General features: G+C 39.6%; 1 protein-coding gene across 1 annotated transcript; it reads left to right on the top strand.

Moving 5' to 3' along the window:
• The first annotated feature begins 8,212 nt into the window (after positions 1-8,212).
• On the top strand, positions 8,213-18,183 carry arsh (arylsulfatase H). The gene is made up of 11 exons (XM_080037811.1): positions 8,213-8,290; positions 10,799-10,957; positions 11,585-11,706; positions 11,818-11,940; positions 12,541-12,743; positions 13,688-13,908; positions 14,771-14,907; positions 15,199-15,336; positions 15,850-16,009; positions 16,567-16,688; positions 17,600-18,183. The coding sequence occupies exons 1-11, from the start codon at positions 8,265-8,267 to the stop codon at positions 17,989-17,991; spliced, it is 1,803 nt and encodes a 600-aa protein (XP_079893937.1). The 5' UTR covers positions 8,213-8,264; the 3' UTR covers positions 17,992-18,183.
• The last annotated feature ends 749 nt before the right edge of the window (positions 18,184-18,932 follow it).

Consider the following 18,932-nt stretch of genomic DNA (forward strand, 5'->3'; position numbering starts at 1 on the left):
CTTATTTCACACTACATTTGTTAAGCTTGTTTGGGTGATTTATGTGACACACTATGTTGAACTTATTGATGAAGCCATTCATTTGATTTCACATTCTTTTTTTCTTCCTTTTTTTGCAGACAATGCCAACCAAACCACTGTTGATGTCAAGAAGAGACTCATTATACTTGGTAAGATAAAAATAGTTGTTGTGTTAGGTTTGTTAGTTAGGTAACCAGTATCGTATGGCATCGTGCAAAGCTATGCAACGTAGCAAAGTCACACTGTGTGTTTTTATTAAGGTTAAGCAAGTTTTTAAATTAAAATGTAATGTACCTATTTTCCATTTTTCCTCAAAAAACAAGAATATATGTGCCCTTCTCTGGGGAATAGGGACCTTTAGAAATATGCCCCCTGCTAGTCAGCCAAGCATTGTACTTAGCTGAATAGTACTCCAAAACGCCCCATTTACATATTGTGACTTCCACATACCCTACATTAGGAAAATAATTTTAAATTATTAGATCATTTTTGAGATTATTATTTCATAGTGGGGTAAATGTGCCAGTCATCATGTACATGAGTGTGTTTTGGGGTTCTAGGAATGTTAAAATGATGGCTTTTGACGGAGGTAGGCTGTGTATACTAGAGACTACCTTTTATTGTGCTAAGCTTACTGGATGTGTGTTCCTAGATTTCTGCTGAACAGAAATATAAGGGCATCTCTCTTCTCGTCCTACTATTGAAAGGATGTCAAATAGGCGATATTTTCCAAAATATGGCATCTTCCTTAAGATTTTGTATTCCTGTACATAGTAGAGCTGGACTGGCGTTCTACCTTGGTTTACAAGTAAAGGGTACACTTTTGTTTTTACTTCAATTTTTTATGAGTTTAAGTACAACATCTCAGGCCTTTTCTATGCATTCAAAGGGATTATTTTTCTCATTCTGTTACCAAATTATATTGAAAATATGCCACCCTAAAATGATCTTATGCAAAGATAGCAAATCCATGTAGCATGCTGACCACAGGTATGTACACCAGAGAGAGCGCTCCGTCTCGAGAGAAATAAGCCTTTTGTGTTAACAGAAAGTTTTTATTAATTTGTGTTTTATCTTAACTCTTAATGGGAGCAAAGACAAATAAAAAGGGTTGCATTTACATTTTTGTTGAATACATTTATTATAATTTGTGTTTGTTTATTTCAGGTGAAAAGCTCCTGTCCGCTGACCAGTGGATGGTCAGCATCAAGGGAAAGGTGGCATATCAAATCAGTCAGCAACACAACTTTGCTGCTGCCTTGGCTTCCTATGTCGATTGCTTCTATCTCTACAGCAAGGGGGTCGGCCTGCACAACATAATTGATACAGAGGTGAGCACCGAAACCTTTTTACTAATACAGAAACTCCTGCCATACTATTTTGTCTAAGTGGCTCAAATGTATGAATTAGGGATGTTAAACGAGTCATTGTTTGCGTGTCGACGTGTCGGAGGCATGAATCGACAAATCGATCGATTTACTGTGCCATTTAAAAAATAAAAATAAAAAAAGGCAGTGTTCCTTTTTTTTGCGGCAGCATCACGTAGTTGTGGTGCTGATAAACTGTGCTTTCCTTTAAAAACACTGCTGCCGCCCGCTGTGTGTGTTCAGACTTCATCTGCATCAAAGCTTTTTGATAATAAAGAGAGGCTTTAATTTTAAAAACGCTGTCCATGCGTCGGAGGTGAATGTAACTTACTCGGCTGAAAACAGAAAGTGCAACATATAAAGCATAACCTTTTAATATTCGTCTACGACCGTGATGTTAATTTAACTGCTGCATATGTCGCACTGCACTGTTGACACACACCGGACCTGCAGCGCGCTCGCGACCACACATGAACTCGCATGACGGACGTCTCCCATGTCCCCAAAACATCTAATAAAGTAAAACACCCGATTTATCGATTTCTATTTTTCGAGTCGTCTTAAGCGCGTGTCGAAAATCGAGCCGAGAATCGACACATTGTTCACATCCCCAGTATGAATACATTCTTTGTGAACTTGTTTGCTTGCATTTTTCCTTTGTGGAGTACCATGATGCATGTCATGTACTGTATCAGTTCAGAAAAAAGCAAAACCATGAAGTGGGTCAAGAAAATATTTAGATAACTAATTTATTGCTTTTGTGTGTTAAAAATGATTTCTCAGGATAAACCCAGTAGAGGGAACTAAGTGCGCCGCCAAAGTCGGAACCATCAGAAAGACGGCCGCCTGGTTAACAAAAAGCTGTATTCCCAAAACCCTTGGATGACGACTTTCCTCACCAATTGACTAAGTTTCAATGGAAGACCTCAAAGTAGGTAAGTACACACACACACACACACTGAATGGATGTTGTAAATTGAAAATGTGAATGTACGCCTTTTTAGTTTATTTATTTGATTTTGTTTACTGACATTCTCTTAATTTTACTCTCCCCTCCATGTGCATCAGAAAGACACCCCACGCTGGACAAATCCTTCTTCCATCAGCTACTTCCATTCTTCTTATTGAACCCCACCAAATGCAACTATCAGGGTTCGTACAGATGCTTGTGCTTGGATTTTCTTTGCAGTGTTGTAATTTAACTATTGTTTTTATTTTTTATTCTGTAAATTTAAAAAAAATTCAGAAGTCATGCCAAGGTTAATCAGTTGAGAATTTTTTTTCCGTTTAAACTTATCGGACAATGTCACTCTGACTGTTCATTCATGTTCTCCTTTGTAAATTACACCAAATCCCGAGTTTGTGTTTGTTATTGACTTGTAGATACAAAGAAATAGCATGCTAAATTGACGCTCAACACCGTTAGCAATTAGCTGACCAGCTACTTCTCAATAATTTATTGCTCCAAATTCATGTTGTTAGCTAGTAGTTGAGGTCAAATAGTATATAAATAGTATTTATCTTAATATGAAGATGAATCTGGTAAAAAAGTATGAGGATATCTAAAAAGGAAAAAAAAGTCCCATTCACCACGTAGTGTGATACTAGTGTAACCTGTTGTGGTCATTTTCAGGACTTTCGTCCCCGGTAGAGATTTTGTCACACATCCCATGTTGTTCACTGGGGTCATATTAGTCTATAACAGTTGAGATATTCTACGCTAAATGAAGCGCATACAAATCTTACCCAGGACCTAGACTATAGATAACGTAAGCTCGGGGGTTACTTCATTGTAACGTGATGTTACACTCAGCTGGGTTAGCTCGATGCAGCTCCATTAAAAAAATGTATAACCTAATCCATTAATCACTGGTAACATTAGTTACAGAACCAAGATCCAAAATTTTAATTTTGTGACGCTGTCAGAGTCGTTGCGGTGTGCTGCCAAAAAGTTATTTCAGTCCACGGTCCCAGCATGTTAACGCTATGTCGGCACATTTGTACTGATGCTTTATTGGACCAGAGCCCTCTTAGTCCCGTTTACGTTCTGAAATCATGGACGTATATTGGCTTAAATACCTTTTTTATTTGACTGTAAGACCTTTTTGGGAGGATCACTTTTTGGCAACACACCAAGATACACAAACTGTAATCTGGCAACCTAGCAATATTGAAAGTGTCTGGTCATACACAAGCTCAAGAATGTATTTAAATATATAATATCTAGGCATACATTTATACATATTTTAAAAATTCAGTGCAAAGGCTGTATTTGCCCTTTGTTATTCTTTAATTTTTCTTACATGTGTGTGTGTGAGTGAAATACGTTTCTAATTAGTAACCATTTCCTACATCTAGACCTATTATTGATTATCGCTATGGCATTTTCGACAGAAGCACTGCAGCGCTGATATAGTGACAACATTTGTCCCTCTCATGTGATATTGCTTAAGTTTTTTTTTTTTTTTTTTTTTTTTTTTTTTAACCTTTATTTATACAGGTATATCCCATTGAGACCGAATACTCTTTTGCAAGGGAGACCTGAAAAGTATAGTCATGTTGTTATTAACCTGATAAATGGTCATTTTGGGCATATGAACTAAACTGATAAAGGTCTCCTTAGGGCCATACTCTCCAATTTGGTGATTGTCCATATACATTATATTATGAACACCCTCCCATTTTACAGATAAGGCAATGTTGTAACGTGACTAAATGTCGAACATTTCAAGGGGTATGAATACTCACACGTACATTTATTTTATTGGGATTTTATATGATACACCAACACAAAGTGGCGCATAATTGTGAAGTGGAATGAAAATGAAACGTGGTTTTAAAAAAAAATTATAAATAAAAAAATGAAAAACGTGGCGTGCAAAAGTATTCAGCCCCCTGAGTCAATGCTTTGTAGAACCACCTATTGCTGCAAATACAGCTGCAAATCTATTTGGGTATGCCTTTACCAGCTTTGCCCTTCTACAGACTGACATGTTTGCCCATTCTTCTTTAAAAAATAGCTTGAGCTTCAGATTTAGCATCAGATTGGATGGAGAGCGTCTGTGAACAGCAATTTTCAAGTCTTTCCAGAGATTCTCAATTGTATTGAGGTCTGGACTTTGACTGGGCCATTCTAACACATGACTATGCTTTGATTTGAACCATTCCATATTAGATCTGGTTGTATGTTTAGGGTATTTAACCTTCTGGAAGGTGAACCTCCACCTAGTCTCAAGTCTTTTGCAGACTCTAACAGGTTTTTCTGCCCTGTATTTGGCTCCATCCATCTTCCCATCAACTCTAACCAGCTTCCTTGTCCATGCTGAAGAACAGGACCCCCAAAGCATGATGCTGCCACCACCATGTATCACGGTGAGGATGGTGTGTATAGGGTGATGTGCAGTGTTAGTTTCCGCCACACATTGCATTTTGCATTCAGGCCAAAAACTTCAAGTTTGGTCTCATCTGAATATGCTGTGTCCCCCGCATGGCTTGTGGCAAGTGTTGGAGGAAGGTGCTCTGGTCAGATGAGACCAAAAAGGAAATGTTTGGCCTTAACGCAAAGTGCAATGTGTGGTGGAAAACTAACACTGCACATCACCCTATACACACCATCCCCACTGTGAAACAGGGTGGGGGCAGCATCATGCGTTGGGGATTCTTTTCTTCAGCAGGGACAGGGAAGCTGGTCAGAGTTGATGGGAAGCTGGATGGAGCCAAATACAGGGCAGAACAACCTGTTAGAGTCTGCAAAAGACTTGAGACTGGGGTGGAGGTTCACCTTCCAGAAGGTTAAATACCCTAAACATACAGCCAGATCTACTATGGAATGGTTCAAATCAAAGCATAGTCATGTGTTAGAATGGCCCAGTCAAAGTCCAGACCTCAATACAATTGAGAATATCTCGAAAGACTTGAAAATTGCTGTTGACAGATGCTCTCCATCCAATCTGATGCTGAATCTGAAGCTCGAGCTATTTTGCCAAAAAAATGGGCAAAAATATCAGTCTCTAGATGGGCAAAGCTGGCGGAGACATACCCCAATAGACTTGCAGCTGTTATTGCAGCGATAGGTGGTTCTACAACGTATCGACTCAGGGGGGCTGAATACTTATGTACGCCACGCTTTTCAGTTTTTTATTTCTGAAAAATAAATAAAACCATATTTTATTTGCATTCCACTTCACAATGATGCACCACTGTGTGTTGGTCTATCACATGAAATCCCAGTAAAATAAATGTACGTGTGTGGTTTTAATGTGATAAAATGTGAAAAATTCCAAGGGGTATGAATACTTTTGCAAGCCACTGTATATACTGTATATATTTAAAGCGTTGGCTTCCTTGAAAAAGTTGACATTTTATCTTGAAAGTGCTGGAAAAGTTATTGCATTTTACTCTTAAAAAGCTGTCCGAACCCTGAACTATGTTCCTGGTATTGGTGGTAATTTTAAATCTATCTTGTCCAATCTTCTTAAGATGTGTGAGTATTTGTATTGTGACTTGGTGAATTAATTAATAAAATAAAATGTATTTACTGCATATCATTGTAGATGTTTTTTCTTCTTCTACAGTTTTCTACAAGCCACTGCACTACAGTTTTGCACAACAATCATTTCAGTAACCTTTTCCTATTGTTAAACAGTAAGGGCACTGTTAAGACTTTGTTATATGGTAAGATACTAGCAGCACGGTTGCCTGCAAAATACTGTAAAGGTTAATTGACAGAATGTTACTGTAAAATGAATGTACACTACTGTAAATTATTTACAGTAAATAACTAGAGCTTTACAATAAGATACTGGCAGCACAGTTGCCAGCATATTACTGTAATATGTTTTTACAATAAGATACTGGCAGCACGGTTGCCAGCTTATTACTGTAATATGTTTTTACAGTAATAAGCTGGCAGCACGGTTGCCAGCTTATTACTGTAATATGTTTTTACAGTAATAAGCTGGCAGCACGGTTGCCAGCTTAATACTGTAATATGTTTTTACAGTAATAAGCTGGCAGCACGGTTGCCAGCTTATTACTGTAATATGTTTCTACAGTAATAAGCTGGCAGCACGGTTGCCAGCTTAATACTGTAATATGTTTCTACAGTAATAAGCTGGCAGCACGGTTGCCAGCTTAATACTGTAATATGTTTTACAGTATTAAGCTGGCAACCGTGCTGCCAGCTTATTACTGTAAAATAGCAAGGAAAAGTCTAACAGTGCAGAGTTACACCTGAGGCCATCAGAAGTCAAATGTGGGAACGTGCGCAGGTCTTGCCAGAAATACACACACACACATAATTCCTGCACAGGCAAATTTCATACCCAGCAGCCGTTACAACTACACCATTTGTAAACCATCTAATTAAAACCAAGCTCTGCGAGCAGCTATAATGACTTGCTGTTGACTCAACAGAGGAGTTGATTTGATTCCAAGTTATTCAAGACTCATTTACCTTTCATTTGTTGAAGCAATAAAACTCAAAAGAGTTGGTGTCCGCAGGATAAAGCGCACTTGTAAAAATACCAGAGGTGAAAAATGTATTCATAGCATTTATTCAAGCTAAAGTACCTGTGCAATGTTATAATGCATTACAAGTTAAAGTGGTACAGTGAAGAATGGTTACTGAGTCTCACATTATTGATGTATTCTGTTAAAGAAGCAGCGTTTTAAAAGTGTAGCTGGTACAAGCGGCATGATTTTCAACCTATTATTTTTGTACTGTTGTTTTTTTATTAAACCAATGGCCCCCAACCTGTGGATCAGGAAACCCCTCTACATAAATCTAATAGGTCACAGGATGGTTAAGACAAAAAACAAAAAGAGAAACCAAAACATACAACATTTTGTGGCGGTTTTACAGGCTATCCAACTCTTCAGAACTCTACAGAGGATTCAAATGACAACAAGTGAATATCTGTTAAACCACTCAAAACTCACACCAATGATGACTAGAAACATGTAATGGAGTAATATAGCTTTTAAGGTTGGAAAAGAGGTAAAGGTGCATAGAAATGGTCAGGTACAAATGCATCCAAGCTGTGCCAAAGCAAAGTATTTTATTAAATCTTGGTTAGGCCTACTTTCCACCACTGTAAAATATTCCTAATATCCTTGTTTCCATCCATTCCTGCATCATCATCAGAAAGCTAAAGCAGAGGACACCTTATGAAGTCCCACAACATTAGTTCCAAAGGTTTTTGTTCATCACATATTCAAAGGGTTAAGTTTTTCTTCTAGTGATCTCCAATTAAAAGTTATGGCCTATGTGGACATGAGTTGTAAACAGCTAAACCTAGTTCAACTCTTTTGTGTGAAGGTTATTAAGGGATCAAAATCTAGGCCTATATACGATTAATATCTAGTTTTTTTCTGCGGCATAGGGGCAGAAATAAGAACATTTAATCAGGGAATGTTTACAATAAAGAAATATAGAATACAAGTGTGATAAATACAGCAATTATATTATAAAAGTAAACAGTGTAGGCTATATTGGAATAATATATTGGGATTAAGTAATGATAGTTGTCTGTATTATTATAGTAGGTAGGCTATAGTGTTAGCAGTTGTGACATATTCACAACATATAGCCTAGTTAAGTAGAATATATTGTGGGATATAAGATAAAGTCCATTATTTCTTATCTCTGCCATCATTTTATAGCTCCTCCTGACCCACAGGTTGGCTGGGAACCAAACAAAACTTAAGTCGTGCGCATCTACTCCACACATTAACGGAAAAAGTGGCTGTGCGCTGATGAACCAATCAGTAGGCTACTGTAGAGTTATGGAGGAGGGGCCAGGTGCTTCGGCAGAGGAGAAAATGTCCTATGTGGCGTATATGTAAAGAATCAGTACACTGCTACACTGTCTGGTTATGAGGTCGATGAGTCCGCATCGCAGGTTTGCCTCTACCTTTTAAAAACAACATACAATGTGTTTTTACTGAATTGCTGTAAAACCCAGCCGAATAATCTAAAAACAAGCAACTAAACGAAATTAAATGATGCGACCATATATCAGCGTAAAACGTGTTGTCGCCGACGCCTACACAGCTGACAAGTAGGCTATACAATATAGGAAAGAGTTTTTGGAAGATGCAAAACTCCATGTTGCAATGTGCTGCGATTCAATCACAGTATGGCAAAATAAGGGAAAAGGCTACATGCGAAAACGAGTGATAACGTCATTGCTGCATTGAATGGGGCAGGTTTGAAGTGGAAGAACACCACTGAGGGCACTGTTTTGATATTCAGCGATAGGCCTATTACTCTGAGAAACTCAGCAATTTTTCCACATTTCATAAGTTGGAGCCAGATAGCCTAATAGGCTATTGAATGTCTTTACTTAAAGCGGCTACGAGTAACATTTAAATAGGCTATCTTTTAAACAGCCTCATGTTTCCTCTGATAATCATAAATTAGGCTACATTTAACAGCAAACGAGACCATCAGTGCAAATAAATACGTTTTTATATAGCTTTTATTAGCCTACTGCGTTTGGTCTGGTCGCACACCCAGTCCGATTTTCGGTTCGCTCGTGCATGCTCTATGGTCACATATCCGTATTGGTCGCAGATTTCAGTGTGGCGCAAGAACGCGATTTGAGAAGCCTATCCCTCCAGGTGAGGGAAGGGGAGCGGGAGCCTTGTTTGAGACAGTTATTTGTCGTCATAATGACTGATAACGGGGCTGAACCATCAAAGAAAAAAAAGAAAATGCAATGAAGAAAAGCTAAAAGGGAGAGTGATAGGCGGGCGGGAGGGCGTTGCCAAGCAACATATACACAATTTCAAGGAGCGAACCTAGACTGCAGTGTTTACTCCTAAATGAATGAGCGGTAGCCTACTAAAACAAAGTTTACTTTGCCTCACCAGCATCATCAGATGACCATTATTCATCGGAAATAGTCATTATTTAGCCTACAACAACAGAAACACATTACCCAGGGGTGCATTACTGCACGGGCACACCGGGCACAGGCCCAGGGCCAGAGATACAATTTAACAAGATAGAAATCATCATGGGCCCCTCAACTAGGGGATAAATACATAAGCATGTTAAAAACAACAGCATTAGTAGCTCTGTCAAAGGGGCTCCATGAGGGGCCTTGAAGTCCCCCTGACACATAGGGGAGCCCGGGGCTGGTTGGCACACTTTTTACTCACTGCCGTATTTCTCTGGCATCATTTTTATTTCAATATTCTAACCAGCAGAATATGAAAGGTTTAAGTCTCAGCTATACATGATTATGTTTTAATTGTTCACACATATTTTGCAAAATAAGATGGTAGGCCTATATGATTAAAGCAATGTTGCGCATGTGTGCCAACCAGCCCCATCGTGGGGCTGGTTGGCACACTTTAGGGGGCTGGTTGGCACACTGTTAAAATGTGACTCTTAAAAAGAATTAAACAGACAAATTAAAAGTTTGATCATTTAATTTAACCAATAAACAGTAAACATGAACATTTAATAGATTATCAGCCCATAGTTTAGAACCAAACAACAATTTGAAGCAACATATCAGTAGGACTATCGTTTCGTTTGTTTGCCCTAATGTGTCAGAAGTCTATTTATTAACTAAATACAATAATATACCTACTATGAGTGCTTTGTGTGTTTGTGAAAGGTAAAATGAGCAACCGCTAGCGGTCAAGCTAGAAAATATTAACTTGATTAACATTTATTAACAAATATTATACAATATTATTAATTCCGATTACATTTCAAATTGCAATTTTATCCTTATAGGGTAGGAATAATAATAAAAAAACATATATAGGCCTAGTAATGAAATTAACAAGAAGGTTTTAAAACTTGGGGCCTATTTTTACCTAAGGATTACAAATCAGAAATAACAATTTAATCATTACCTCATCGTGATCCATACTAACTGCCGTCTCTCGTTCATTCGCTTTGTGTGAGGACACGGAATCTTTCAGCTTCACGACAGCTGGCGTCGTAAAAATACTACCGCTTTTGTCCAAAGGGGACGCCAACGTGCCATTTTACTCATAGTGGCTTTAAAGGTGCTCTGAGGAACTTTCAGTTTTTGTTCATTCTTGCACCTCCTTTGGACAAAAGCGGTAGTGTTTTTACTATGATGGCTGTTGTTCCTGGGTGAGTGTCCCCATGACAGAATGAAAGAAAATAGCATACTTTGCACTGATGGTCTCGTTTGCTGTAACGTCTCATTTATGATCATCAGAGGCAAAATGAGACTGTTTCAGAAATATTTCAAAGTTTATCGTAGCCCCTTAAACAAATAACCTTGAATGATCAATTAAATCTCCAAATAGTTAATTTGTTTGATGACTGATCAATTTGCTAGTGTTTCAGCAGTATGTTGTTTCTTTATTTGTACTCAAAAATCCTAGTCAAATCACTTCAAATCATTTTCCCTTATAAGGTGGTCTCCGTTTTGGGCACATTTCCTTCTCACCCTGCTCCTGGCAGCAGGAAGTGATGTCACAGGGGAGGAAGTGGACAGGAAGCCCAACATTGTTCTGATGATGGTGGACGACCTGGGCATCGGTGATGTTGGTTGCTACGGTAATGACACCGTGAGGTCAGTCAAAACAAACGGCCACGGGCCAGTTTCTGCTCTGTCACTTTTTGCCCCCATGTAAACCGTAGTCTACTTCCATTCACTCTGTTTTCTGACTTCAACTGTTCATTGTCAACAAGGCCTTCTGTCATCGCCTCAGCCTGTTATTCATTAACACCTACCTGTGGTGTATCTAAATCTCTGTCTCTTGTCTCATTCCGATGTGCTGCCTAGAAATGTGTTGTATTCATTTTATTATGTTTATGAATGAATGAATGAAAACTTTATTTTAAGCCCATCCCACACAGGATTACATGATATCACAGATATAACACAACACAACGTGTGTATAACATACACATTACAGAACAATATTTGTAATGTATTACATCTGACAACTGATAAACTAAAACTAGTGACATCTTTATCTCATCCCACACTTTTTCAATAAAGTCAGCAATTACTGTTCTATTTTCAATAGCCAAGCTAACGTATCTGTGTCCTACATATAATGAACTTCCTTTACCTCGACTATCTTGAATAATCTTAGTTTCAAATCCTGGACAATACCAAATAAAGTGAATTTTAGTTTAGATTTCATTGAGCTACATCTTTGTTTAACCATTGTACAATGTTCTGTCCCTGCAGGACTCCTAACATAGACAGGCTTGCTTCTGAAGGGGTGAAGCTGACTCAGCACATTGCCGCTGCTCCTCTCTGCACCCCGAGCCGGGCCGCTTTCATGACGGGGCGCTATGCACTCCGCTCAGGTGACGCACATACTTATTCAGCCAGTGCAAACAGGAGCATCCTGGTCATATTTGTACAGCCATGTTTGACGGTATGTTCCAATTATTCTTTTATTTGTGTCGGTTCACTAGGAATGGGCAGCGTAGGCCGTGTGCAGGTGCTGCTGTTTCTTGGAGGCTCAGGGGGGCTGCCACCCAGTGAGACCACCTTCGCCAAGAGGCTGCAGCAGCAAGGCTACACCACCGGCCTAGTGGGTGAGATAACGCCACGTGATCATTTATGCAATGGTCTGCATTGTTTAATCCCTCCTTACCCGTCCCCAGGCAACAGAGAAAAACAACATTTATGGCCGGGTCAACTGCCTTGAATGGCACTGGCATGTGTACACACAGCTAGGTGTGTGTAAATAGAATACAGAGTGTGTAAATCCGTTGCTGCTTGATTTTGCTGGGTTTTCTTGCAGGAGATTAAACTCCTTGTCTCTTTTCAAAAGCACTTAAGGAGGCCATTTGTCGTGCATAATTTTCCCACTTTAAGGGTTTGGCATACACTGTTGAGTAAGTAAAAGAAAGATGTGCATGTGTTTGTGTGTGTGTGTGTTTGTTTGTGTGTGTGTGTGTGTGTGTGTGTGTGTGTGTGTGTGTGTGTGTGTGTGTGTGTGTGTGTGTGTGTGTGTGTGTGTGTGTGTGTGTGTGTGTGTGTGTGTGTGTGTGTGTGTGTGTGTGTGTGTGTGTGTGTGTGTGTGTGTGTGTGTGTGAGAGAGAGAGAGAGATGTGTTAAAATGAAACTATTTAGCAAAATAAAAGGCTTGCATGCATGTATTCACATTCATCTTTGGTTTCCTCTCTCTGCAGGTAAGTGGCACCTGGGCGTGAACTGTGAACACAGAGGGGACCACTGCCACCATCCCAACCAGCACGGCTTCAGCTACTTCTACGGCCTGCCGTTCACCCTGTTCAACGACTGTGTGCCCGGGAAGGGGAGCGACATCCTGGCAGACCTACAGCAAGCACTCCAAAATCTGACCATGTTACTCGGAGTAGCACTCTTCACACTGGTGACGGGGGAATTTTTGTATCGGTTTAGCTTTTTTTTTTTTCTCTCTTTTCTCAGAAATGATCATCTGATTAAGGCACACAATATGAGTGGAAAAAAATATGGCTGAGCAAAAGCAGCAATTGGGACGCCAGACGAAGAGGAAGAAATTGGTAAACAAAGAGTTGCTGTGCCGTTCATCCCCGAAGCAAAATAACTGCTGCGTAATCACTTAGACATGAGCCACTGGGCTTGAAAAACAAAAAAAGATTGGGAACAGAAGCTGCAATTGTGAAATCCAGTCATGTCACAAAGGGAAGACAACTGTTTTGTTTGTCTTGTTCTCATTTTAAGGGGAGAGTAAAGTAATATCCAAACTCAAATTCTGTGAGGATGTGACACCAGCAGGTAGCTGTAGGATAGATAGGAACCAGCTGTGCCCCAGGTAGAACAAAAATATTAAAAAAAACCTTGACACAAATGTTTATTCTAAAGAGGGAGCACAAATGAGCACAAAACAGAGCACTACAACAAGTGCAAAGCAGGACGACAAGATGTCTATAAAACAATTTTATGACTGAAATACTGTAAACCATGTCTGAACAAAGGACACATTGTGCCATTCGAAAATTATTAACTTCTTTGTTATATGGCTTGTGATATCATCTAGTGGCAAAATATGGCACTGCATCAGAATCCAACCCCCAATCACACACACCAGAAATATGAAATGTCATGGCACCAAGATGTTACATGTCTAAAGCAATACAGTCTCACAGCCCTGCAATTAAAAAAAAATAATCCTGCCATTGTGGAGATCAAGTTAGATATTGCCGGAGAGATGTTTATTCAATGGTTGTAATAGTAGGTGTTAGCTCTTAACTTGTGTTTCTAAGTGCATTAGTTACTTAATAGAAAACCAAAGTGTCTGACCCCAGGCACTTTAATGTACTGTGTTATTTTCAGGTGTGTGTCCGTGTGTGCGGCCTCCTTGAAGTCAGCCTGTGGCTCGTGGTAGCACTCTGTTTACTCAGCATCCTAGCAACCACCGTGTGGTATTTGCCCTTTAAACTCCTGCCGACCTGGAACTGCATCATCATGAGGAACCACCAAGTGATCGAACAGCCAATGACAGTGGAGACGCTGCCCCAGAGGTTGCTGGGTGAAGCCCAAGGTTTTATTAAGAGGTTGGAATGCACAAGCAACATAACACATTAGGGTTGCTTTCTGTTCAGAGCGGTTTCTTATCTTTAGGAACATTTGTGGTTTGATTAGCGATCGTGTGGACTTGTCCATGCTACAGGGAAACCATGTGTGAGATTGTGTACTTTTTATTCAATTATTATTTCATTTTCATCACATGCATGCATATCCATTTTTTCTGTGGTGTGAATATGGACTTAAAATTAAGAGTTGAGTGTAACTTACTGTCAGCACATTTCATGAAAAGATGAGTATTTTCAGACTTCCTTTCCCTGTTTGTCGAACTCATCCCAAAGCCCATTTCTCCTTCTGTCTTTAAAAACGGGCCAAAGTTGTTTCTTCTTTATTAGCATTAAATAATTTCCTAAAACCAGTGTTATATTCTGCTGCAGTTTAGATACTTACCTTGTGCGCTGGTAAGGTTTTACTTCCCCAGACAGTGAATTTGGGATCGACTCAGAATAAACTGCAGTACCCAAGTTTCTCCTCATGAACAAACTTGCGAATATGCGGCACATCAGTGTGCGGCACATCAATGCGGTTGTTTGTTTTTGGCCATCAGTGGAGGTTTTTGACAGGTAGGAATAAGCTATGTCAGGTGTTTGAACAGAGTGTCCCGTTATCCTTTGTCATACATACATGGTTAAGATTTACAATGACACTGATGGCTGATGAGAGATATCACCTTATTGTTCCTCTCCTCTCCTCTCCTCTCCTCTCCTCTCCTCTCCTCTCCTCTCCTCTCCTCTCCTCTCCTCTCCTCTCCTCTCCTCTCCTCTCCTCTCCTCTCCTCTCCTCTCCTCTCCTCTCCTCTCCTCTCCTCTCCTCTCCTCTCCTCTCCTCCAGGAATGTTGATGGTCCGTTCCTCCTCTTCCTCTCATTGGCCCATGTTCACACCCCACTCTTCAAAAGCCCCGCCTTCGCTGGCAAGAGTGGCCATGGTCGCTACGGTGACAACCTAGAAGAGGTGGACTGGATCATCGGTGAGTATATTAGCACCCGTGGTTAAAACATCATACACTAGGCCTCTAGTTGGAGGCACCTGCTGACTTTAAACAAAGCTGCAAACATCCAAGGCCTCTACGTCCAATACTGTTCTGTGCCTGTGGCATTTTAAAAAGTTATGATAATCCCTTAAGCAAAATTAGGATCTAAGTTTTAATTAATCATCAGGAAAGCCGGCGCAATTATACCGTCTTGATGGAGTTTAAACTCTCTCACATCATCTATTACCCATCCAACCAACTCTAATGCTTTATTAATGTGCTTTCTAGGTCAAATGACAGAGACAGTGGACTCCCTCGGCCTAGCAAACAACACTCTGATGTACTTTACATCAGACCATGGTGGACACCTAGAGGATGCTGATCCGCTAATTGGCCAACAAGGAGGCTGGAACGGCATCTATAAAGGTAAGACACCACCCCACTGCAATCTTTGAATGTTGTTACTGCAGAACTGAAGTCTCTTTAAATGGGGCATAAAGCATTACAAACAACATCGGAAGGTTAATTTTTTTTTAGTGAGAGATTCATATTGACCAAAATCACTGGCAAGGTGCTACGCTTGTGGTTGAGATATCTGGGTACTGTAGATAAAAGCATGCAACTTCTGCAGGTTAATGTCAAAATTTCCCCATAACATCTTTAACTTGGTTAAATTACCATAATACAAAGTAGTGGTTGTGCTAAGAAATCAATACGGCAATATATCGTGATATTTATTTTCATGATATCTGTATCGAACTGCTGCTCAAAATCATCATCATGATATATCATATCATGATGACCCATGTATCGTGATGTGTATCATATTTGCAATGTATTTGCTAATACCCAGCCCTTATACAAAGCATTTGCATTGTTAAAGCATTTACTGCAAAAGGAGAGACATACATTATATGTTGTGTTATTTCTCAACTAAAGGTGGAAAAGCTATGGGGGGCTGGGAGGGAGGGATCAGAGTGCCCGGTATTTTCCGCTGGCCTGGCAGACTGGCAGCCGGAGGAGTAGTGGACGAACCCACTAGCCTCATGGACCTGTATCCAACGCTTAAATATCTGGCCAAGGACACACAACCGGACAGGTAAAGGCCGGCTGATACGGCCTCTTACTAAATGTTATGTTTTATTCATGGAAAGGTTGCAAAACCATCTGTTTGTGTTGGATACAGTTTTACACTAAAACTATTGTTTAGAGTTACAAATTGAGGGGAAAAAGGACCACACAATCCCTTTAACATCGAGCATGCTGTAACAATTATGTTGTTCCGTAGCCGTGGGTTTTGTAGATTACAATGTTCATCCAAAACTACCTCATTATCTGTAAACAAACTTTTGGAGGAGACTGCGTGGACACTGATTAAGCAAATGTATCAAGCGCCCGTAGGTGAAGTGAATAATGTATTTACTTAATATTGATCCTGACATAAAGAGCTTGTGTTCTTGTGTTCCCAGGATAATTACTTTTCCTAGTACGGTAGTTTCTAATATGATGATTACAGGGCGAGATAGTTTATCATAGAAATAAAAGGTCAACCGTCTAGTATTACTTTCTGCACGGAGCGTCAGGGTAATGATAATAAGTCACATTTTAATTTGCCCTCTTCCCTTTCTGCATCTCTTAATTGTCCCTTTCTCCCAGACAATTAGATGGCCATAACCTCATGCCGCTGTTGGAGGGGAAGGCGGAGCGATCAGAGCACGAATTCATGTTCCACTACTGTGGAATCTACCTGAATGCAGTACGCTGGCACCCGCTCGGAAGTAAGTCCATGCATGTTGACTCGGAGATGGGGTTGATCATTAACATCCAGCAAAAAAAATAATGTTTCATGTTGTCCGATTCTGCAGACAATGTGTCTGTTTTGATGTGAAATCGGAATCAGACTGCTGTATCTTCAAGCATTAACATATAGAAATACAATAGAATACAAATTGAACTATAAATGAAGCACTCAGATGAAAATAACCTAAACCCAGCTTGGAAACTGTATTACCTACTAAGTGTCTGTGTGAATGAGTACAGCATCATAGTGAAACTGTATTGTTATGTAGGTGTAGTCTCAGTGAATTACTAAGTAAAGCCTTTAGGAGTAAATTGTGTTTCAAAACCATTGAAAGGTTTTCCAAACATGAGGGGGAGGGCTATTGTTTGGATTGTAGCTGTTCCAATTCCAGCTCTGCTTGTCAATTCCATTTCTCAAATTAAAAGCAAAATACAGCTTTTTATCAAGCCGATCTCTGGACGCTTAAATATAAACATATCTACATACAGTAGCTGGCATCGTGTGTAGTGCCATTTTTGGGCTAAAAAGTAAAATAAATAAATATTGCATGCTGTATTATATATCTTTCCATGCAAAATCTTAATATTTTCTTATTTTTGGGCTTCATGATTACGACTGGGAACATCACAAACACTGCTGTCTTATTGTTTGGTGCAGTAAATCTTTTTCTTAACAAATCATGGTTATTTTTAAATTTACAACCAGTTCCACACATAACCATTACTCTCAGCCCGAAAGGTGAAATTGGTTACATTTAATAATAATAATCTGCAACCACAAAAAAAATGATTATCCTCAAATGTTATATGTGTATGTAAGTGAGTATGTGTATGTATATGAGTATGTACTGTAATGTTCATGTGTTCCCTGGCATGTGTTTCCATCCAGGTGACTCTATCTTCAAAGTGCACTTTTTCACTCCCAACTTCTCTCCCCCGGGCGCCGGTGGTTGCTATGACACTAAGGTGTGTCTGTGCCATGGAGAACATGTGACGCATCACGACCCCCCACTGCTGTACGACCTCTACCGCGATCCCTCAGAGTCCCGCCCTCTAACCCCGGATACTGAGCCACGATTCGCCAAAATCCTTGATCAGACTGCCGGAGCTGTAGAGAGGCATCGAAATACCCTGGGGAACGAGCAGGTGTCTGGGGATACTCACGTCGTTCAAAGCCAGATGACATGGGACAAGATTCTGTGGAGACCCTGGCTCCAGCCCTGCTGCGGGACTTTTCCATTGTGCGGCTGCAAAGAGGAAACGAAACGTATTGAAGAGTGAAAAAAATCTACCAAACTGTTTTAAAGTTTGGCGAAGCTCCTCTGGAAATTGAGGTTGGGCTGTAACATTCTTTAGTGAATAATACTTTTTGTTGTTCAGGCTGAATTGAAAAAGAGCTTATTTTTATCATTTAAAGAATGTGACATTAAAAGCTTTAGCCTACTACAGACTTGTTGTAATGCTTTTTGGGGGGTTCTAGCAAGTCATTACTTGCATTAAAAAGCTTTGTGTTTTATTGTATTATAATTTTATTGTATAAAGAAATTAATTGTATTGAAACTAAAAGTAAATAAAATGAATGAATATTAAATAAAAACTTAAATGTTTCTTTTACAGCGCTGTACCTGTGGTTAGTGCATTATTACACAAACAGATATATCTGAACATACAGGAGGAGGAAGTCTGTTGTTAACATGTGTGTCATTCTTTAAAGGATCTGATCAGACAGTGGCGTGCATATATCTCACAGTAGGCAAATCATTCATTTACATAACTGAATGACACTCTCAGATATTGATCTTTGAACTCTTATCAGGTTCCTTTGTTTATTTCAGTCCGTCTGATTACGAGCAGACTGACAGTATTGTAATGCTCTCGTCATGATTACTTTCTGTCTCGCAGGCATAGCTTAGTCATTCCACAGTTCAGTTAATTAAGACTCGATATAGAGGATAAATGACTCAAGAAGAAAGTAGTTTAGACTGTGTGCCACTAGAGGGCAGAGTCAGACTGTGTCTTTGCTCTGTTGGCTTTGCTCTGTGTTTGTATGAGAGAGGGGGGGGCAAACAAACAAAAGATACATTGTCTAGTAAATACACAAATACATGAGCCTTCTGTAAATCACATAGCCTACTATCTTCCTATTGCTATAACACTGTATATAATTACATCAGTGCTGATAAGCTGGAGGTTAGAAACTTAATCCATTCCCTTGTGTATTT

The sequence above is a fragment of the Ammodytes marinus genome (assembly GCF_949987685.1).
Source record: "Ammodytes marinus genome assembly, chromosome: 12".
Taxonomy (NCBI): domain Eukaryota; kingdom Metazoa; phylum Chordata; class Actinopteri; order Uranoscopiformes; family Ammodytidae; genus Ammodytes; species Ammodytes marinus.

Bases quoted from the DNA above. Each gene is read 5' to 3' on its own strand.
- arsh (XM_080037811.1), top strand. From the start codon at position 8,265: ATGAGGTCGATGAGTCCGCATCGCAG. The intron at 8,291-10,798 runs GTTTGCCTCTAC...TTCCCTTATAAG, and splicing joins TCGATGAGTCCGCATCGCAG to GTGGTCTCCGTTTTGGGCAC. The intron at 10,958-11,584 runs GTCAGTCAAAAC...CTGTCCCTGCAG, and splicing joins TACGGTAATGACACCGTGAG to GACTCCTAACATAGACAGGC.